Source organism: Perissodus microlepis, chromosome 10 (genome assembly GCF_051167445.1).
Source record: "Perissodus microlepis isolate ML-2025 ecotype Zambia chromosome 10, ASM5116744v1, whole genome shotgun sequence".
NCBI classification, from domain to species: Eukaryota; Metazoa; Chordata; class Actinopteri; order Cichliformes; family Cichlidae; genus Perissodus; species Perissodus microlepis.
Genome location: NC_140470.1, coordinates 19,064,934 through 19,086,532, shown reverse-complemented (window position 1 = coordinate 19,086,532; position 21,599 = coordinate 19,064,934). Strand labels below are relative to the sequence as shown.

Sequence of the window (21,599 nt, the reverse complement as noted above, 5' to 3'; positions counted from 1 at the left end):
GCAGTGTAGTCATCATTTAGCATTCAAGTAAAGGTTATAAATGAATAAAAATTACAACCAACCGAACAGACAAACAGAAGTCAGATTTTAACTTTGATCAAACAGAAAGGAAAGGTAATATAGGCGGCAGCATCCAGTATTTAGCATGTCACTACAGATTAAGTTGAAAAAAGTGAAAAAAAACCCCACTTCAAGTAAGTAGTATAAATTTAAAATCGATTTTATTCATTAAAAATTGCAAAAATATATGAAAGTAAACACATTCAATCCTAGATGACGTATAATAAAAATAATTACACATAAATAAAGTAATATGAAATTAAAACGGAAAATTGTGACTAATTGTGAAGGACGTAAATGCGGAAGCTTGTTTTCGTAGCTAAAAATAACATTTGTTTGTGTTTAGTTTCTGTCTTGACCTTAATAACATTTTACGTTAGTTTTTTTTTTTCATTTCAAGATATTTGGTCAGAAGTTTGAGTCGATAAATCGAGGTTTTACTTATTAGTGGCAAAGAATATTCGTTTTCAAGTGTCAGAAACAAGCTTCCATACATACAAGCATACGCTTGTTGTCGATGTCCCTCGTTACTAGCCGTAGTTTACGTCACGAAACAAGCAGAACTGAACAGCATGGAGGAGCTTGTATGACCTTCTGATGATATTTTCCCGTGGTTATAGTGAGTTAGTTTTGTATTTTGTACTTTCAATGGTATTTTGTATTCTTGCCGAATTACATTAGTTTATTTTAGGACCTTTTAAAAAAAATATGAATGTATGTTTAAGTTAATGCTAACATAACAAGGCTAACCGTATAGCGGCTGTTTTACGTTGACTCACATTGTTAGTACAGTTGTCGGCTCAGAGGTTTTATCCGGTAAAACTGTAATTGAACGTGTCTTTAGATTGATTACATTTCAGTTGAGTCTCATCCGTATATAATGATGTCAGGGTTGATAATATTTTGTTTCTGCAGGTTGAGTAAAGCTTTGCAGGATGTCAGTCCAGCACGCATCAGTCCATGCCAAATGGATCATCGGCAGAGTCATCGGGACCAAGATGCACAAAACGGCCAAAGTGAGAGTTACCAGGCTGGTGCTGGACCCTTACCTGCTCAAGGTGAGCCTTTAGGGGATTAAGCACCTTTTATAAAATAAGAGTCTAAGTGCTTTAAAATAGGCCGGTAAAGCTACAGAGTAAATGAAATACAAAGGAAACTATTACAGGTTGTTGGAGAGAAGAGTAAAAACAAAAATATTTGAATGGTGTCCACAGCTAAAGGTCCTGAAGAGAAAAGACTCAGATACCTTTAGGGAGAGAATATACCCTGATGCAGGTGTGTAAACAGACAGTTTTGCACACCAGATGTGTGTGGGAGTGAGCCAGTGCTGTTGATGTTATTTTCATATATAGCGAAGGCTCGTGGATGTCCTAAAAAGGCTTCACATACATGTTCTGGTGACGTTATGCAAGTCAGACTCATTGCATACTATCAGAGGAAATGAGTAGATCACTGGCATTACTCTCGAGTTGGAACTTAGGAGCAATGCTGAGGATCTGAGGCTTTGCTCTATTCACTTCATGGTGTAGTCTCTTTTAATTAATTTAAGAAAATGTCAGTGTTTTCAACAAAATTGAGTTTTATATGGCGAAACATTCAATTTTTTTCATTGCTTTAAACATAGAGGTATTTTAATTTTAATTTATTTATTTTATTTCACAAAGTTCTTTTTTCTCATTTACCAAAATTTGTTGTACATCTCGTTGCACCAGTGTATAATGTTGCTGTAATGCAAGCTTCTAAGGAAATTAGAGATTGGATAGACTAGAAGTAACGCTGAAATGCAGTGTAACTTTCTCAGAGATGATTATGTTTCAGATATAAATTCATGTTGTTTTGAGTTGACACAGCGTTTAAAAAAAGATTGAAAGTGGATTAAATAAGATATTAAAATGGTAACATTGATAAAAGTGTGATTTAAGTATACCTCTAAAATATTGTTTTGATTAAAATGCTGTGACCATTATGTAAGATTTGTTGTATACAGAGTGTAATTGGTCATGTGACCAGAGTTAAGAGCATGACAGTGCTAATGTGAGTCAGAGCTAGCATGGATGCAGAGGACAGACATAGAGTCAGTAACCAAAATTTTACTTGTCATGATATCGTCAGAAAGTGCTTGAACATAAAAACAAGTTTACCAAAAAAGTTTGAAAAGATTATTTTTTTTAAGTACTTTTTAAGAGAGATCACCAAATCCAAAGATTTCAAGCTCAGAGGGAAAGAGCTCTAGAGTGTGCAGGCTAGTTTTGCAAAAGCTCCCTCATCTTGTTCTCAGCATTATATGATACACAGCCAGCACGTCCCGGTCACATGACCTCAGGGCCCTCCTGGGGACATATAGATGTAAAAGCTATCTGGTGTACAGTGGTGTTTGTCCATGCAGAGCTCTGAAACTCAAAACCAGAATCTTAAAGTGAACTCCGGAGTTAATGGGGAACCAGTGCAGCTGGGTTAGCAACAGTGTCACTTAGTCAAAAGCCTCGCAGTGGCACTCTGTACAACCTCTGATCAGTCCCACGAGTCTTTGCTTAGACAAATAAACAATGAATTAAAGTAATCCAAATACAATAAAATAAAGGCATCAACTGACTTTCCTGATTGATGATTTAGCAAAAGTTTCAAGAGAGCTTGAAGTTTTCATGACATTAAACACAGTTCTGTCCGAGGTACAAACAAGGACTTCTGTTTTTGTTTATTATCAGAAAGAAAACTGTGAGCCTTGCAATTTATTCTGTAGAGGCAAGAGGCACACGTGGTGACGGTTATTTGTTTATATTGGGCGTTATTATTATGTTATTTTTATGCCTTTATATGGATGGGAGGTCCACTGTCCCATGTTTCAGTGACTTTTCTGCACATTTCTGCTGAAGGTGACTACCTGATAAACCAAAAAGACCAAATCATCTGCAAAAAGCAGAGACGAGGGCCTCAGGCCACAAAAGTCTTAGCTTTCTGCCACTTGGTTCGAACTAGAAATTCTGGGCATAAAAGTTCAAGCATTTATGAATTTATATTTGAATAACTGTGATATTGTCTCTTCTTCTCCTGTAGTACTACAACAAAAGGAAGACGTACTTTGCCCATGATGCATTGCAACAGTGCACTGTGGGAGATATCGTCCTCCTCAAGGCTCTGCCTGAGCCCAGAAGCAAACACGTGAAGCATGAACTGTCAGAGATCGTGTATAAAGTTGGCCGGGTGGTTGACCCCCTAACAGGAAAGAGGGTTGCAGGAACTGAATTCGTGGAGCCTCTAACAGACCTTCCACTTCAAGAGGAGAAAACGCTGTCAGAGAAACTGCAGGAGCTCAACATCTCTGCTGCCCCCAGTGGAGCCGATTCCCCGCCGGCACAAACTCCCACTTCATGACAGAAAACTGTGATTTCATGCAGTAATATCAGCTTCCGTGTCACTCTACAATGCTTGTGTTTCAAGTGTTAATATGGATTTATGTTTATAAACTAAGAATCTTTGCTGTACATGTATGGGTGAAGAGACTAAATATCACTTCCTTGTTACCTGCTCAGGTAGTGGACACCTTTCAGAGGAATTTGCAAAATAAAACAACAGCGCAAAAAACAATGTCATGGAAGGTACTCGTGTCTGTTATCCAGGTTAGGAATATATTATAATCAAAAGGTGAAGGCCTGGGCTGGATCATCTAATCGGCGCATCCAAGAGAAAAGGAGAGGAGGGAGGATAAAATAAATGTCATTATGGTATTCACTTAAAACTAAGAAAGTAGATATCAGGTGTGTGAATACAAAAAATGTACATTAGACATGTTATTATCATAGAACATGCATGAAGCTTTGGCTGCTTAATTTTGCATTTAATATAAGGTACTTTGGAGCTTTGAGTGAAGTTGTAATGATGTTTTTATTGACCCAACAAGGAAAATTATGTTACATCAACGGGATAAAGAAGAAATAATAGTATAGTTTACAATAAATAATGGTCAGAGTACAATAGGTGCATAGTGAAGGCCTTAAACTGAGATAGTGCACAACTTTTATGTATACCATGGTGATTAAAAACCCCCCAGTAAAAATAAAACTGAGGCTAAAGAGGAATAAAAAGTAAAATTGAGATTGTTTAAGAGAAAAGTGCAAATTGCATTTATAAATAATATGTACTTTATAATCTGAAAACAACATTTGTATGCAGGGGTGTGTAAAGTGATGATCTGGACATGGTGGGGTGATTCCAGTCAGTAGTGGCTCTGTAAGTGGGACTGCTATAATGAATATGCAGTCAGTGAGTCTGGTCTAATTACTGAGGGAGCTGTCCTTACTGTTTATTGTTGCACAAAGGTGCAGTGAATAAAATTGTTAGGGACAAACTGTGTTCACTTTTAAGTAATGGGAATATGCAGGTTATAAATGCAAGCTCAGCAGGCGGATCGATCAAAGCCCCCAAAACTATGAAAACTTTATATAAATCCAACAACAGCGAACTCTGCGTATTTTGTATTGAGCTGTGTTAATATCTGTGCTTTAAATCAGCTCCACAAGTGATTCCGGTACTGTCGGTTCTAACTCGGGGTCACGCTCCCGTGAGTAACGTCAGCTCATGCGGGAACTGACTGCGGCTGTAGCCTCCAGCAACCTCCACACGGCTTTCGAGGAAAGATGGCGACCAGAGTCCTTCAAACAGTGGGTAGAGGCCTTAAACAGACGAGAAGCGGGCTTCATGCGAGCAGCCCGGTGAACGTCGCCCTCAGGTTAGACTCTCCTATACACAGTTTATCTGTGCAGGTGCATAAATCTTGCTTAAAAGTCATTAAACGTCTGCTCGTGTAGCCCAATGACAACGTGCGGGCTGCTAGGTGGCTAAGCTAACGCTAAAGGGAACGTAAGGACGTTCGCTACGTTTACATCTCTGTGCAACGTAGCTAGCATTAGCCATGTAGCTGTAAATCTGCTAACTTTCTGCTAACATTGATTGTTACCCCCACGATTTTTAAAATAATCAGCGAGGCAACTTGTCCTAACAATCGCCAGTGTCTGATTTATAATGCCATGCGTGATTTTATAGACTTGGGTTGAAGAAATTATTAAAAACTTACCGCCGAGTTACTCTGAGTCTTAAACTGAATTCAACTTCAAGGTCAAAATGCATTGAATTGCTGCACAGCTGTGCTTGTTTTGGTCACTGGACGATTCAGTTTCTTCGCTGCAGCAGCTTAGCGGCCTAAAATAAGCTGTTATTTCCCTTTGAAAGGCAGATATTTGTATAAACCTGACTACAGAGTGACACTAAAATGTGTCCTTTTTTTGGTGCATTATGAGGAAAACTGGTGGACTGTTTCCTGATAAACAAGCTCAGCCGCTACACGTGGTGACTGTTGGCACTTTTAGATCGAGTACATTAACAGAAAATGTAGGAAGGCTGATTAAAGTCAGTGCAGACTAATCTCAGGGTTTTGTGCTCTGTGTAGACCCCTCAGCCTTCTGAGCTGCTGACCTCTGAAATGCATAGGTTGGCTGGGCTAAAAAAAGATTTGCACCTTTTCATCAGCCGACATTTACTAGTTTACACCTCGGGCTCTTGCAGTAAAACTGACCTTATTCACATTAGGACAGCGGTCTCCAACCTTTTTTGCGCCACGGACCGGTTTATGCCCGACAATATTTTCACGGACCGGCCTTTAAGGTGTCGCGGATAAATACAACAAAATAAAACTAGTACCGGTACCGAAAAAAAGAAGATTTATTCATAACACACGTGAAAAGACCCAGGAAAACCGAGTAAACGATAAAAACGATAACAAAATAACGCTGAAAACCGATAAAAACCCTGAAAACTATATATTTCACACCTGAGCCTCAACTCTCGCGGCCCGGTACCGGTCCGAGGCCCGGGGGTTGGGGACCGCTGCATTAGGAAACCAGGACACTTTTTAAATTACAGATTTCATAACAATAATAGTAAAGGTATTATTGAATATAACCCGTCCACATCTGTATTTTTGAGACTTGGACTGATAAAGCAGCAGTTAGAGGTTTAACGAAACTATATATGTCAGATGTTCACAGAGAAATACAACACAGAATAGAAGGAAACAGGGTTGGATTATTAGGGGAGCTTTGTTGTTGTTGGTACTTAAATGCTGCATTGTGTAGCCAAAGAAATGTAGATTGTATCCAACTTTTAAAAAGATGTTTTAATCCCATCACAGGAGCCTCTCAAATGTTGGTGATGAAAGCTGGTTCAAATCCCTTTTTGTTAGAAAAGTCATCCCCAGAAAAGATGCTCACTCTCACCTGCTTGCCAAAAAAGAAGACAACAACCTGTATAAAATACAGTGTATGTATTGCTTGCAGTGGGACACAGTTAATGATTACCACAACAGTTAATAAACCCATGAAATCTGTTTGATCATGTTGTCTACTCATGCTTTGTTTATTCTTTTTTTGTTGCAGTTCACAATGTCAAACCTGAGTGCCTCGATGCTTACAATGAACTTTGGTATGAGTCTTTGTGTTATCTTAATTCAGATGTCACATTAGAGCACTTTTTTGCAACCAGTATGTCAGATTCAAATGAGCTTGCAAAGTATGTCAGATATTTTGCATTTTCACACTTTTTTTTTTTTTCTTTTTGTCTGTGTCTTCAGTGAGGATGTCTTGCCTTCCATTCACACTGACCCTGAATACCCCTGTGAGCTTGTAGGCACCTGGAACACATGGTATGGGGAGCAGGATCAGGCAGGTAAGAACATCCACCCTACCCGAGTTACAACGGACTTTGTATTTGAATGTCAGCGAGGTGAATTATTTGAGCCCATTCAATCTGGTTATTCGTCAAAGCTCAACCTTCTCTTTTAGAAGAGGAAACATGAGATTGAAAGCTCGCAGACAACATATTACTACGAGGTAAAAATGAGAACAATGTTCATCATGAATATTATTTACCAGCTGCTACTGTTGTTCTAGCCTTATGAATGTGCTTCTTGTAGTTGAATCACACGTTGGTTCTTCAAAATAAGCAGTTTATGGATACAGACTTGAGACCTGGATTTTTTTTTAATCCAGCGTATTTCATGCAATGCTCAGACTCATTTTATAATAAATATTGTTGCTTTTAGCTCTACAAGATGCAAACTAATTGACCTCTTGATTGTGAGTCCTATTGATTAATGAGAATCTGTACGTGTTTAAGCTAAATCAAGTTGTACAGCGGGATAGTCTTGCTGCTTTCTGTTTCCCGCTGCAGATGAGTTACATTGAGGTGTGGCAGAATTTTCAAACTATGCCGTTATCTTGGTGTAAAAACAGACATTACTTAAAGGCACTGTGGTTTTTCTCCTCTCTCAGCTTTTCTATTTCAGTTAATTATAGCTGAGACTGAACTGAACTTTTTCCTGGCTGCTCTCCATTTTGTCCAAGTGGTGACATTTGTCGTTCCACAGCTGTGGGCCCTCTCTGGTATTACAGAGCTGTAATGTTGGCAGTGTCAGGAAAGGTTTTCTAAAAGGTTGCATCAGTACACTTTCAGCATGTGAACACTTAGACAGTATATGGTGCTATGTTTGTAGCTTGTCGCTGTCCCTTTTTGGCTCCGTCTTATTGTCATGGTTGTGTTTTGTATTCTGATTTGCAGTTTGATGCTAAATCTTGAACTAACAGATTAAAGGCATTTAGTTTAATGTGGAAATAAACATTAGAATTGTTTCTTTTAATATTTTCCGAGATACTATATGTATTAAATACACTCAATGGCCACTCTATTAGGTACACCTGTTCAGTTGTTCATTAACTCAAATATTTAATCAGCTAATCATATGTCAACAGCTCGGTGCATTTAGGCATGCAAACATGGTCAAGAAATCCTGCTAAAGTTTAAACTGATGATCTGAAAGGGGAAGAAAGGTGTATTAAGTGACTTTGAATGTGGCATACCTGTTGGTGCCACACACAACACACAAAATATTGATCTACTGGGATTTTCCCACACACCCATCTCTAAGGTTTACAAAGACTGGTCACCAGATTTCAATCCAGTAGAGCACTTTTGGGATGCGGTGGAAAGAGAGTTTCTCATCATAAATGTGCAGCTGACAAGTCTGCAGCAACTATGTGATGCTGTCACTTCAACATGAACCAAAATCTGTGAGGACTGTTCCCAGCACCTTGATGAATTAAAGCAGCTCTGAAGACAGAAAATGGTCCAACCTGATAATAGCAATGTGTATCTAATGAAGTGGCTGGGGAGTGTATGTTAGTGCCATGTTCATTTTTTCACTTCATGAAATTAAGAATTTTTCTTTTTTCTGAGATGTAATTGTAGTGGTAAGATGACATGATGTCCTTTCACATGCATACACAGAAACTGACTGGAAATTCATGCTGTATAGACTGAATCCCGTCATGCTCCACAATCACGGGTGGTTCATAGGGAGGTCTAACCACAGATGCTATTGTGAAAAACAAAACTCTTACTCCCCCAAAAAAGACAAGATCTATTTAAGAGCTACGTTATCTTTGGCTCTTCTGCTCCTTCTATTCTAGTTCACCTGTGGAGATATCGGGGAGGATACCCGGCTCTCACCGAAGTCATGAACAAACTCAGGCAGAATAAGGTAACGGGTGCTCTGATTAGTTAAGCCTACTGGCCGTTGGTTATCTGTAGGCCAATGTTTCCAGCAGTGCACCCATCTAGCTAGACCCACGTGACATTTTCCTTCCATCTTTATCTTTAATGTTTCCAGTAATCTTTAAAGGTTATTTACACAGTAATGCTTTGAAGAAGGAAAGTGTTAATGAACAGATGATTCATGCTGCAGGTTTAATCTTCAGAAATGTGTTTTTTTTTCTTAGTTTTTGGAAAGCCCTGCAGATAAAATAAAGTAAGTGGCTTGTAATAATGTGTTCCTCCCACACTGAAGAGCATGAACTGATTGGTCAGGTAATTACAAAGAAAATCAACCTGTTTCACATATTTGTGGCTCTGCCCCCTGGTGACAGAATACAGCTACCACATGTAAACAAGAGGCTACAAAACCGTGCATAGGCTTTGTGCACTGGTCCTGCACATCTGTGATGCTCCCTTTATTGCTTTATCAACTGTCCTTTGGCAAACCTCATGACTTTAATTTGCACAATTCCACAAACTTTAATCAGTAAATACATACTACTGTTAATCTGCCCAGATAATTTACTCATCTATCTCTGCATACATTAAGTAGCACATGGCAATTTAGAAGTGTATACACTATATTTATAACCGTAAATGCCATATATATTCTCTGCATATTACTACTCCTCTATTATACCTTCTCAGAAAAGGTGATTTATATATGTATATATATTTTTATGAGTCCAGGTAAAAAGATATTTTCTTTCACTTAAATTGTCTGAATGCACACTAGCTGACTTTCATTGTCTAGATCCTGATCAGACTTCACAGTCGAACAACATGAATACAAATATATTTGGCAGTTATTTTAGCTGAGTCAGATTTTCTGAGCGCTGTGCTTCTTTTATTTGTCATTGCTGTAGAAGTTTATGGAGTACAGGAATGAGAGGGGGAAGATGCTGCTGTCTCGTAGGAACCAGCTGCTGCTGGAGTTCAGTTTCTGGAACGAACCCGTCCCTCGTCCAGGACCCAACATCTATGAGCTCCGATCGTATCAACTCAGGGTAACTCTTTTTTTTATGAACCACAGAATTAGTCCTCCTCCCTCTGTAAGTCTGGGTTTTTGGGGGGAGCGTTTTTGTTTTGTATTTTGCGGTACATGTAGTGAACATGATCTTTACCTTCTTTTTCTCAGCCAGGCACAATGATTGAATGGGGAAATTACTGGTAAGCCACAACTTTCCTTTTTCATGTAATATCTGAGCCACCAAATTTGATCATTTATGGGGGATAACTTTGCGAGCTTTAGTTCCCTTTGTACTAGTCTTGTAGCTACAATCTAAAAAGTTCCTCACTGCTATTTTGTTGGTTTCACATGTTGTTGCAGGTGAAAATGAGTCGGCAGTACTTTCTGACTACAAAATGTATGCTTGACTCCTGAGCATGACAGCATATAATAATCCATTAACTGCCTGGGCTTCATTTAATATATGTCAATATATTCATCTGTTGAATTGAAATTGATTTTGACTGTGAAATTTTTTTGTTAATTTTATAAAACCAAATATGCAGGGATGATTATAACAAGGCTGATGGTTTAAAACTGAAATTTGATGTACTGACTTGAAATGAGGGGAGTACTGGTGGATGTTGTGGTGTTTTAATTACTGCCACTCTATTTAGAAGCTGTGTTGTGTAATGTCTTTGGTGCTGTGCAGGGCTCGGGCTATTGAGATTCGCCAGCAGAACCAAGAGGCGGTGGGAGGCTTTTTCTCACAGATTGGAAGTCTGTACACAGTTCACCACTTATGGGGTAAGATGAGTTTCCAGGATCATTCAAGAAAAATGCTGCAAATACTGTCTAGGTCACCTACAAATGCAAATGTATGTACATGTTTTTGGTACATGCCTTTTAGATGTAAAACAGCGGTCCCCACGCCGGGCCACAGACCGGTAACGGTCCGCCAGAGTTTAGGCTCGGGTGTGAAATTTATGGTTTTCAGGGTTTTTATCGCTAACTCGGTTTCCCCGGGTCTTTTCCCGTGTTATAGTTGTGTGTCTTATTTTGAAATAAATATTTACGCGTTACCATAGTGACCAGAGAGCATTAAGGGGCAGAGAGGAGGATGTTACTCTCAATGTTGTTGGTACATTTCAGGAGGACGCTGCTAATAAAGTTGCACAATTACACAGTGAATTCGGGTTTATTATTATATTTACAAATTACCACAGTTTTTGTCTTGGTTGTATTATTTTAATTTTTTTGTATTTATCCGCGACACCTTAAAGGCCAGTCTGTGAAAATATTGTCTGACATTACACCGGTCCGTTGCGCAACAAAGGTTGGGGACTGCTGATGTAAAAGAGTCCAGGACCAGGAGAGGGGACGAATCCCTTGGAGGGTTCATCCGGCATCAAATCTGTACTGCTGAAAGAAGCTCCCATTTTGCTTGTAGCATTAAACAGTTTACCTGGTGTTGCTCTTCTTTCTTTCCACTTGACGGTGTGCACCTTTAGGTTCTGGAAGTGAACTTAATGCAAAAGCTGTCAAGTATTTAAATTTTCCTGAGCACGACTGTTTGACGTTATGATTCGTCTTTGGTTTAAAAAGCTACAGCTTTTACTCAGTGAGTTTGAACGTGTTTCTTTTCAGCTTACAAGGACCTGCAGTCCAGAGAAAATACCAGAAATGCAGCCTGGCAGCGTGACGGCTGGGACGAGGTTGTTTATTACACAGGTTGGTTTCAGTCTGATACTTTTATACTTAAGCAAGTTTTAGTTACTGTAAGTGCTGAGTCTTGTTGTTCTGTTGTGGGCATAAGACATTAAAATTAATCTATTTTATATCTATTATCCATATTTGTGTCATGTTAACATTAAATGAAAATATTAATTTCAAACATTTAAGCTCTGATGAACCCAAGCTGCCAACAGCTTATTATAAATTGTCGATCAAGAATAGATTAAAACAATGAAGACTAATTACTAATACTGTCAACATATTCTGTTCTCAGGGCTTCAAATACTGGAAGTATTGACTTTTTTACACACCTTGGTAATAATGAATTTTGAGAACTAAATGCCGTGTTTTAAAAAGATACAATAGGTGCAATCCTACAGAAAAGAAACTGACCTTTTACAAAGTGTCTTTTTTATAATCGCTTTACTGGGAGAAAAAGCATCATGAGATCAAGGAAAACGGTGAAGGAGACCACAGGACACAGGAAAAGAGACTCAGATTGCACTAAAGTGCTTGCAGTGTGTCAGTAGATGCTGTTGGCTTGGCTTCGCAGCGTTGAAACTGCTATAATGTAAAGGTGAATTGCAAAATGCACATCTTTGATACTTCATCCTGTTGTGTCATTGCTGTGGTTGCTGCAGATCATATAAACAAAGACAACTTTGTGATAAATGAGTTTTTTATTTAGCTGCTTTCTGCTCACATCGTCTCTTCCTGCTGAAGAGATGATCAGTGTGGCATCTACCTTTTAATAATGTTTTATGTGAATTAATGTTATCCCTAAATGCTGGCAAAACTGCAAACTGAATTATGTTAAACTTCATTAATGCCAGTGAATTTCGTAAGCTGCATGAGGTGTAGAAGCATTGTATAATCTTTCTTTAGTGTTTAGAAAATGTAACCTCTTAGCCGGCAATGAAGTCTCCCTGTTAGGAAGCTTCCCAATGAAAAACTGACTATTCAGCTACAGCCAAAGTCTACTTGAGGAGGTGTCAGTGAGTTATTTTGTTCATTTACTGGACATTTTAGCCACTAAAACTTGTCATGGCTGTAAAAGTTCTTGGGAAAATTAATTGCCCACTTCTGCTCAAGTGTGTTGGTTGTACATAGAGCTTTGCAGACTTTCACCAGTGAGCTGTGTTACAAATATAGCATAGCATCTTTATTTATAACACACTTTACATCCAACAATGTTGGCCAAAGTGCTACAAATATAAAATAAAGAGAAAACTGTTTAAATTACATCTAAAATATCTTAAAATTAAAAATAATATAATTAATAAGAAAACATATTAAGAGACATCAACAAGTCCTTCTGTGCTGAAAGCCAAGGTAAATAAATATGTTTTAAGACGTGATTTAAAAACAGATAAGGAAGGTGCCTGTCTAACATGTAAAGGCAACTCATTCCACAATTTTGGTGCTGCCACAGCAAACGCCCGATCCCCTCTGAGCTTACGATTAGTCCTAGGCACACTCAGCAGGAGCTGGTCTGCCGACCTGAGGGACCGGGAAGGTATGTATGGATGAAGAAGCTCAGAGAGGTACAGAGGGGCAGCATTGGACAAACATTTAAAAACAAATAAAAGTAGCATAAAATATGTGGAATAAACAGCTGCTCTGAGTTATTCTTGTTTGTGCTTTAGTCCATGCTTTTAGCTTTTAGCTCATGCTGCAGAGAAGACTGTTCAAGCCTGATTTTCATCACCTTTGGGCTTCGTTCCTTCCTTTTCTTTGGAGAACTGCACACAAGCATGTCTGTAGATTACATACTCATAATTCTTCACTTGTTCATACCTACACAAATGGAAACAAACGTGACACAATAAATTCTACTTCAGCGTCTCTCTGATGCCTGAATCTATGAAGGATTGATTTAGCAATAGGGAATCATTATGTTCAATGGGATTACAAAGACACTCAGCAGTGTTGGTGTAAGGACAACTTACAACAACTCAGGCTTTAATAAAATGAGCTTTTAATGGGATGTTAACATTGAAACTAAACTAAGAACTCTAGCTATAAATTCATGAAACATTAGCAAATTTAAATGAGATAAAGTTGTGTTCCCTGTTGGAAATCTGTTGTTAAGACTGTTATTTGTTCTTTACCTCACAGTCCCTCTTATTCAGCACATGGAGTCTAGAATAATGATTCCCATGAAGACTTCGCCCTTGAAGTAACGCCACTGCAACTATTACACTGATCTGTCGAGAGTGTAACCAACCGTCAAAGTGTGCACTGCCAGGGAAATCGGCTCAACATCAACACAATCTTGTTTCCTTTCATTTGGTTTCTTTTCTCCCCTTTTTCTGTTTGGATGATGAGGTCAAAATGATTGTCACCAAAACTGTACCTGTTACAGCAGCTACTGTGTTACTGACCTATTAATGTTGTGTGCTTATGATTTGGGGCGCACTCCTCTTCACCTTCTGTCATTTAAAGGGTGTTTGAAATGTCTTGTCTGTCTTCATTTTCTTTTCCTTTCTTTGTTGTTTGTGTGCTGGTCACAGGGCCTTTTTAATGTACAAGAAAATTTAATATGATTTCTGAGTCCTGAAACAAAATAACGATTACCAGTGTCTTACAGCAGAAAATAAGAGCTCACAGTAGCTCACTGTCAAAATTACATGGCTTAAAATACATATTGAGTGGTCGGTTTCACAGAGATAAACCTGCAGTTTAAAGTTCAGTGTTATAAAATGAGCACTAAAGCTGAGAGTTACAGGTTTTGGTCTGTTTCAGAGCCACAGTCTCACTCCAAGTTCATCGTGTGTCCACTCCTCTTTTGTTGCATAGCTTTGATACAGCCAACTTGGTGTTTACTCCTTTCAGAATCATTTGACTGGATGAACCAATTCCTGTCAACAATACTGCATGCACACAAGTTGCCAGCTCATTGTTTTTGTTTTGTTTGTTTGTTTTTTTTGTCTTACCAGAATCATGAATACTGAATTTGAATTATTTGCCCTGTTTTTTTTATAAACTGACCACAACTCCTGATTGTTCAAATTGTAACATATGACACACGTGGCTCTTCCAGACAGAAGACATGTTTTTGAATCCAGCGGAACTAATCTGTATTTACAGCATAGCCTGCTGTACGCTTACTGACAAGTTTGGCCTTTCCCTATATCAAGTAGATGATGTCTGGGTGATTGTATGCTCTGACTAAGATCAATGTTTTCTTTCTTTCGTTTCTTTCTTTCTTTTTAAATGGGCAGATTGTAGATATACATAGTGGGATTATTGGCCAAACCATAGTTACAGACCCTCCTGAATCTGAATGTGCAGGGTCTTCTATTACCTAGCGGGTGTTGATAACCCTGTGAACAGGAGAGGAGTAGTATCTTGTGTGATAAATTGTAAAATGCAGTGCTTTAATAAGATTAGTTGTACATATTTAATTAAACTTCTGATAAAAATTAAGAGCGCTCTTTGTCATAGGTTTGAAATGATAGAACGAGTTGATTTTTGACTGTCAGACCACAATTTTCTGTTTTCTTCAGCATTAAAAAAAATCAAATATGCATATTAATTTTGCATGCTGAAGAAAGTGTGATGCTACTATATAAAATGGTAAGGCTTAATAATAATAGTAATCGTTTAAAATAACTCGTGTGTGTGTGTGCTGTATTTCCAGACATTGGTGTCTAGGGTGTGACTTATGCTGCCTTCATGGTGTGATGGAAATCTTAAACGTTAATGCTCGGCACTAATGCTGCAAAGTAAGGAGAGGATGGATTCTGTCGGAAATTTTAAATATATATTTTAAATATGTTTCACGCAAAAAGTTATAACTTTTCAGGACATTGTTCACAGTTTCACTGTGATTTGCTTACCGATATTGCCAGTCGGAAAACAAATGTTCTGACTTTGTTGCCTTGAAGGTGTTCTAACGTTTCTTTTGGAGAAGCCGAGTCAACCTGACACGATATTTCCATGGGTTTGAAAAATGTAATGACTTTTCTGCACTGATATAAATCATGGCGTGGACCAGTTGTAATAGCTGTAAATGCGGAATGTCCCAGCGTCGGCTTGTCCCCTAAATGCAGCACGAGAACACGTGTTGGAGCCTTCTGGAAAGCGACTCCCCTTTCGAGAGCTTACGAACCCGAGTAGCGTGGACTCCCTACCGGCGATACTTTTTACTTGTACTTCGCTGGTTGTGCTGCGCTATGGCTGCCGTAAAAGCTCTAAACCCCAAAGCAGAGGTGGCCAGAGCCCAGGCCGCCCTGGCTGTTAACATTAGTGCCGCCCGGGGGCTGCAGGATGTGCTGAGAAGCAACCTGGGACCGAAGGGGACCATGAAAATGTGAGTGCCGCCGGAGCTCTTTGTGCAGCACGCGTGATATGCTAACTCGCTAACCTTAGCAGCAATTCACCGGTTTAGCATTGCAGCCGATAGCGGTATGTCGCCACCAAAGTCTTTGTGCCTGAAAAGTAGAAACCATCCACACTTTATTACAGAGTACCTGTCCAAAACACTCTTAAAATAAATTGAGGCCTGCCATCGCTAAACGGTTAGCGGATTTTCCCGGCACTCGTTGCCCTGCCCAGTCATCGTCATGATCCGCTCTGACAGCCATAAAGCTAACGTTAGCATGCTAGCTTCAGTCGGTTAGCAGATCATGCCAGTTTACGTTAAAGTCGTAGTACTAAGTATAACGTGTCCACAAGTTTAGCCTTAACGCTAACTTAAGATACTGATGAGCGACTGAATAACTCAGTTACAGGTAGATATTTGTTTGGGGATTTGTAGATGATGTGAGGAAATGGATAAATAAAAGCTAACAGCCATAATCTGCGAGTTCTTCAGCAGGCAAACAATAATAGGGTGAAAGTTTGCATTATCATAATATAAGCCGCTAGTAGGTAGGGTAACAAATATTAACCCTCTTCTGTCTCTGTGGATCTGCAGGCTGGTGTCTGGTGCAGGCGACATAAAGTTGACCAAAGATGGCAACGTCCTGCTACACGAGATGGTAAGGGACAATGAGCTGTAAAATGAGAATCTTCTGTCAGTGATCTGTCATATTAGTACTGTATTGCCTATTTCACAGAGAGTGACCACACCCTAAATGTTTGTATATGTCTCTTAAGCCTTTGTTCTCACAAACAATGAGTTTAACAGCAGCATATTATCTGACTGAGCTTTAAATATCTGGATAGATGTGCTTTAGGGTTTGAACTTGATGGCACTTTTTCCACATTTGTCACAGTGCACATTAATAATTTGACAATAATTCGTTAACCATTACAACGTACCTAAATTCTAAAAAATACATTGAACGCAGAAGTTTTTACCAGCTGACCGGGCCACACAACCTGCTATCCTCCTAATGCCATCCCAAGTACAGATTAATGGGAGGGTATCCGGTGTAAAATCTGTGCCTATTCAACTTGTAGATCTGTCTGTTGAGGTAACCCCTTTGGGAAACAAGGGAGCAGCTGGAAATACCTTTTTTTGCACTTCAAAGCAAACTTAGTACCTTGTAATGCAACTGAGGATTCATAATAATTAATAATGGATCAGTAGGTTTAGCACTGCTGCCATGAATTACCCATGAATGAGGATTTCCATAAAATTTTTCCCAACCTGTTTCCCTTTCAGCAAATTCAGCACCCTACAGCATCGCTGATTGCCAAGGTTGCCACTGCACAGGATGACATCACAGGAGATGGTACCACCTCCAACGTCCTCATCATTGGTGAACTGCTAAAGCAGGCTGACCTTTACATTTCAGAGGTACAAGATAGTTCACAGTGTGTGTTTGTATTTGGCATGTCAGTCTCTCTAGTGAATGAATTGTTGAGGTATCTTTTTTTTAACCACAACTCCATTTTAATGGCTTGTTGCAGGGTCTTCATCCAAGAATCATTGCCGAGGGCTTTGAGGCAGCAAAAGAGAAATCTTTGGCTGTTCTTGAGGAAGTAAAGGTGACTCGGGAAATGGATAGAGAGACCCTCATTAACGTCGCACGCACCTCCCTCAGGACCAAGGTCCACGCAGAGCTGGCAGACCTGCTCACTGAGGTGAGACATGAGGGAATCGAGCACAAAGCATTGATAGATGTTAGATGTTTTTACCTTATAGCCAATTAGTTAGTTTACTTTGACATTTCAAAGTTGCCACAGACCTAAGGGCTTACTTACTCTTGAACCTTTATGGCAGTCTGTAGCTTGTTGTGAGTGCACTTCTCTATTCTCTAATCTTAGCTGTCGCTTATTTAGCTTGTGATCACCTTGTCTGTTTGCAGGCTGTAGTAGATGCTGTGCTCGCCATCGCTAAACCCAATGAGCCCACTGACTTGTATATGGTGGAAATCATGGAGATGAAGCACAAGACCGACTGTGATACACAGTAAGTGTAAATACAGAGGTGGAGAGGGGGATAAGACAAGACTGTGTTTAACTCTGAATTCTAAATGCTGATTTGTTATTTCTTAGGCTGATCAGAGGTCTGGTGTTGGACCACGGCGCCCGGCACCCAGACATGAAGAAGAGGGTGGAGGATGCTTACATACTGACGTGCAACGTCTCTTTGGAGTACGAGAAGACCGAGGTCAACTCTGGCTTCTTCTACAAGAGCGCTGATGAGAGGGAGAAGCTCGTGGCTGCAGAAAGGAAGTTCATCGAGGACCGCGTGCAGAAGATTATCGCCTTGAAAAACAAAGTGTGTCCCAATGGGGACAAGGGCTTTGTCGTCATTAACCAGAAGGTATGCTAGAAAATGCGGATGTTAACATAGTTCAAAGGCTAAAGTTTAAAAAAGAAAAAGAATTCTGTCAAACTCAGTTCAGTCTGGCTTGTACTACTAAAGATACAGGCTCGTAATTTGACTTTGTGTTTTCATATGAACACTAAGCCTTTTGTCTGAGACTGGCCCAGCCAATCTGGCTGCATGCACAGCGAACACCCAAGGATGCTATCATGGCTCCCCCTGGTTTTTGTGTCTGTGCTACAGTAACTCTGATCTGTACCTCTGCATTAGGAGAGTCTCTTCCTCCCCTACATGTATTCAGCGGATCAGGATAATCTTTACATCGCTTACATTTACTGAACTATTTTAGTGTAAATTGGAGTCTCAAGCATGTCTTTTTATTTTGTGTGTGTGTTTAGGGTATTGACCCATTCTCCCTGGACGCCCTAGCCAAAGAGGGCATTGTTGGGTTGCGGAGGGCAAAGAGGAGGAACATGGAGAGGTGAGAAAAATATTTTCAGTGTTATAAATGTTGGTGTTTTATAGTTGAGATGAGCAAAACATTACATTACTTAGATAAAAGTTCATAGAAGATTTTTGAATTGTTTGATTTAACATGCTGAGATGAGCTCATGCTTTATGTTGTGAAATTGGCACAGACACACCTGTACAGGTGCTTTACACTACCAGCTGGTGTCAGTCAGTCATATATTAAGAAGCTGAATTACACTCAGTGTGTCGTTCCTGTGACAGGCTCACCCTCGCTTGCGGTGGCATCGCCATGAACTCAGTTGATGACCTCACACCTGAATGCTTGGGACATGCTGGCCTGGTTTATGAACACACACTGGTGAGACTTTTTTGGGGGGGGTCTATTTTTTACCTTTCAGTCCACAAAACTGTGAAATTTAAACTTTTTAAAATTAAAATGATATTAATGCTGCAACCTTGCTTGCAGGGAGAGGAGAAGTACACGTTCATCGAGAAGTGTGGAAACCCTCGCTCAGTTACCCTGCTGGTGAAGGGACCCAACAAACACACCCTCACACAGATCAAAGATGCCGTAAGGGACGGTCTGCGGGCAGTAAAGAACGCTATTGAAGATGGTAAGAGCTGAACATTTCCTCTATGCTTATTTTACTTTTTAAAATCCTTTTACTAAAAAATTATTAACATAAACTTTTGTTGATGATGAATTTCTGCAGTTTTGTTCTATCTGAATTAATCCTACTGGATGTTCTGCTTGACCATTAGTATGGCTTATAAAATGCTACCTTTTTAAACAGATTAACACTTTTTTTAATGTCTGTGTGCAGACAAATCAGCTTTTTTAGAATTCTTTAAGCAGAAATTCATTTTTGAAACGACACTCTGAAGTCCTTTTAGGCTTTTTCCAAATATTGTGTGGACAAACTGTAGGTCAAAATATCCATTTTCTCTTTATGTTGATAACAAGCTGAAATTGAAGGTGGTTAATTTGTCCTTAAGGAAAACAGAACAGGTCTCATTTGCACAGCGAACACCCAGGGATGCTAGTGTGGCTCTCCCTGGTCTCCAGTGTCTGTGCTACAATGACTCTGATCTTATCCTCTGCATTAGGAGAGTTTAGTCTCTCCTACATGTATTCAGCTGATCAGAACAAACTCCACTAATTGTTTTAAATATTAGAGCTGTTCCCGAGTGGGTTAATTTATATGACACATTTGTTTGCTTTCCTAAATATCTCTTTATTTTCTATGTCTTCAGGTAGTGTAGTCTCCGGTGCAGGTGCCTTTGAGGTTGCTGTGGCAGACGCTCTGGTAAAACACAAGCCCAATGTGAAAGGCAGAGCCCAGCTGGGAGTCCAGGCATTTGCAGATGCTCTCCTAGTCATCCCTAAGGTAAAGAATAATTCATTTTCTCTGTCATTTTTATTAACAGAAACCTTGTTTGTTTCTTGCTGTTCTATTATTTGTCACCTTCTTACAATCCATCCAGTATCAAAATTTACTGATGTTTTTAAAATGCCATCTTTCTGTTCTTAGGTTCTGGCCCAGAACTCTGGCTACGACCCACAGGAGACCCTGCTGAAGCTGCAGACAGAGTACAAAGAGTCTGGCCAGCTAGTTGGAGTAGATCTCAGCACAGGTGAGAACCACAGCAGCGATCAGTCAATCCTGAAGTGATTGCGTTTTAAAGTTTAGAGTCAAACTCTATAATTGTTGTATTTAGCTATGTTAGCTAATAACTTTAGCTAAGTTATTAAACGGTAACAATTTGGCAGAATTTAAACCTTTTTTTTTTTTTTTTTTTTTAACCTTTTGCTTTGCAGGGGAACCAATGGTGGCAGGAGAAGCAGGCGTATGGGATAATTACAGTGTCAAGAAACAGCTTCTTCACTCATGGTGAGACGAAGGAATGTTTTAAATTACCCCGATGTATCGCACACATGGGTCACTAACACGGGTCTCTGTTCACAGCACGGTGATCGCAAGCAACATCTTGTTGGTGGATGAGATCATGCGAGCTGGAATGTCTTCTCTCAAAGGTTAAAGTCACCTAAAGAAGCTGCAGCTGTTATACTCACAGGGATAGTTGTTTACCTAAAGGTTCAGTCAACGTGTTCCCGCTGTAGGCACTCTGAAGCACCCCCAGTCTGATGGACAGCCCGCTGTAAACATCCACGGCAGCCATCGCAGCGCCTGTCAGACATCATTGTCATGCTAGTCATGAGGTTCTTTTTGTTTTCCATGGATTTGTCATCGCCTCCCTCTAAAATGATTGGTTTATTTATGAGATTTTGTTAAAAGCACTGACCTCTGCCTCAGTTTTGTTTCTACCCATTAAAGGTTTTCCTGGCTCCGTAAAGATGTGGTTCTTTGTCGTTGAAGAATTAATCAGTCAAACATATAAAAGGGAACATCTGTGTTTTTTTTCTGCTCTGAATCCATGAATGCTTTGGAAGCTCATCAGGAAAAATGTGATCTGTTATGCACAACCAGTGTTGGAGTGGAGCATAAGAAATTAAGCAGGTCATCAGCCTCCATCTCCTCTTATCTCTCCCTTTAGCATCCTCTCCTGTCACACTGATCCTCTGCATGTGTCCTCCTTTGTGTGCTTCCTCTTGCACTTTTCTACTGCTGTAAATAAGCTCTCGTTTCTAAAGAGTTTTTACAACACACCAAATCAAAACACAAACACTTCTGAACTTTCTGTATTCACCTGCCTGCTGACATCAAAATGAAGGCTTCACAATAAATGCATCCCAGCAAAAGACCCCAATGAATAAAACGTCATTGATCACAAACATTGGGAGATTCCTGAGTTCTTGTAACGTAAAAAATCTATATAATTAAGACATTTTAAATAAAAAGTAAATATGCTTAATAAAGCAGCAGTTCTCAAATTCACATTAAAAAATAGCAAATATCAGATATATTAGTTCAGTATAACAGAAGTCAAGTGGACAGTGCAGCGCATTAAAAGTGGCGTAATGTGTACTTGGGGTGTTGGGCTGAAATAGCCTATTAACAC

General features: G+C 39.5%; 3 protein-coding genes and 2 non-coding genes across 5 annotated transcripts; all 5 read left to right on the top strand.

Annotated features, from left to right (window-relative positions):
* The first annotated feature begins 595 nt into the window (after positions 1-595).
* mrps17 (mitochondrial ribosomal protein S17) lies at positions 596-3,645 on the top strand. The gene is made up of 3 exons (XM_084940507.1): positions 596-679; positions 976-1,118; positions 3,115-3,645. Exons 2-3 carry the CDS (start codon positions 996-998, stop codon positions 3,430-3,432), a joined length of 441 nt encoding a protein of 146 aa, XP_084796633.1. The 5' UTR covers positions 596-679; positions 976-995; the 3' UTR covers positions 3,433-3,645.
* Positions 3,646-4,643: 998 nt separating this feature from the next.
* On the top strand, positions 4,644-14,812 carry LOC146379305 (protein NipSnap homolog 2-like). Its single transcript, XM_084940508.1, has 10 exons — positions 4,644-4,786; positions 6,245-6,372; positions 6,489-6,534; positions 6,683-6,777; positions 8,577-8,647; positions 9,567-9,707; positions 9,839-9,870; positions 10,362-10,456; positions 11,297-11,380; positions 13,502-14,812. The coding sequence occupies exons 1-10, from the start codon at positions 4,695-4,697 to the stop codon at positions 13,564-13,566; spliced, it is 849 nt and encodes a 282-aa protein (XP_084796634.1). The 5' UTR covers positions 4,644-4,694; the 3' UTR covers positions 13,567-14,812.
* Positions 14,813-14,912: 100 nt separating this feature from the next.
* On the top strand, positions 14,913-20,933 carry cct6a (chaperonin containing TCP1, subunit 6A (zeta 1)). Its single transcript, XM_084940501.1, has 13 exons — positions 14,913-15,698; positions 16,305-16,368; positions 16,998-17,132; positions 17,246-17,419; positions 17,644-17,747; positions 17,834-18,104; positions 18,506-18,588; positions 18,840-18,936; positions 19,045-19,192; positions 19,833-19,966; positions 20,111-20,213; positions 20,398-20,470; positions 20,546-20,933. Exons 1-13 carry the CDS (start codon positions 15,433-15,435, stop codon positions 20,616-20,618), a joined length of 1,725 nt encoding a protein of 574 aa, XP_084796627.1. The 5' UTR covers positions 14,913-15,432; the 3' UTR covers positions 20,619-20,933.
* LOC146379304 (small nucleolar RNA SNORA22) lies at positions 18,288-18,423 on the top strand. Its single transcript, XR_014801564.1, has one exon. It is a non-coding gene; the product is annotated as a small nucleolar RNA SNORA22 (small nucleolar RNA).
* LOC146379303 (small nucleolar RNA SNORA22) lies at positions 19,595-19,730 on the top strand. Its single transcript, XR_014801565.1, has one exon. It is a non-coding gene; the product is annotated as a small nucleolar RNA SNORA22 (small nucleolar RNA).
* Positions 20,934-21,599: the final 666 nt, after the last annotated feature.

What these genes read in the sequence shown, in the direction of transcription:
- mrps17 (XM_084940507.1), top strand. Translation starts at nt 996, where the DNA reads ATGTCAGTCCAGCACGCATCAGTCCATGCCAAATGGATCATCGGCAGA. An exon ending in TGGACCCTTACCTGCTCAAG is followed by an intron (nt 1,119 to 3,114) that starts GTGAGCCTTTAG and finishes CTTCTCCTGTAG; the next exon opens with TACTACAACAAAAGGAAGAC.
- cct6a (XM_084940501.1), top strand. Translation starts at nt 15,433, where the DNA reads ATGCAGCACGAGAACACGTGTTGGAGCCTTCTGGAAAGCGACTCCCCT. An exon ending in AAGACCGACTGTGATACACA is followed by an intron (nt 17,748 to 17,833) that starts GTAAGTGTAAAT and finishes GTTATTTCTTAG; the next exon opens with GCTGATCAGAGGTCTGGTGT. An exon ending in CTCTCCTAGTCATCCCTAAG is followed by an intron (nt 19,967 to 20,110) that starts GTAAAGAATAAT and finishes TTCTGTTCTTAG; the next exon opens with GTTCTGGCCCAGAACTCTGG.
- LOC146379305 (XM_084940508.1), top strand. Translation starts at nt 4,695, where the DNA reads ATGGCGACCAGAGTCCTTCAAACAGTGGGTAGAGGCCTTAAACAGACG. An exon ending in CCGGTGAACGTCGCCCTCAG is followed by an intron (nt 4,787 to 6,244) that starts GTTAGACTCTCC and finishes ATCCCATCACAG; the next exon opens with GAGCCTCTCAAATGTTGGTG. An exon ending in TCCGATCGTATCAACTCAGG is followed by an intron (nt 9,708 to 9,838) that starts GTAACTCTTTTT and finishes TCTTTTTCTCAG; the next exon opens with CCAGGCACAATGATTGAATG.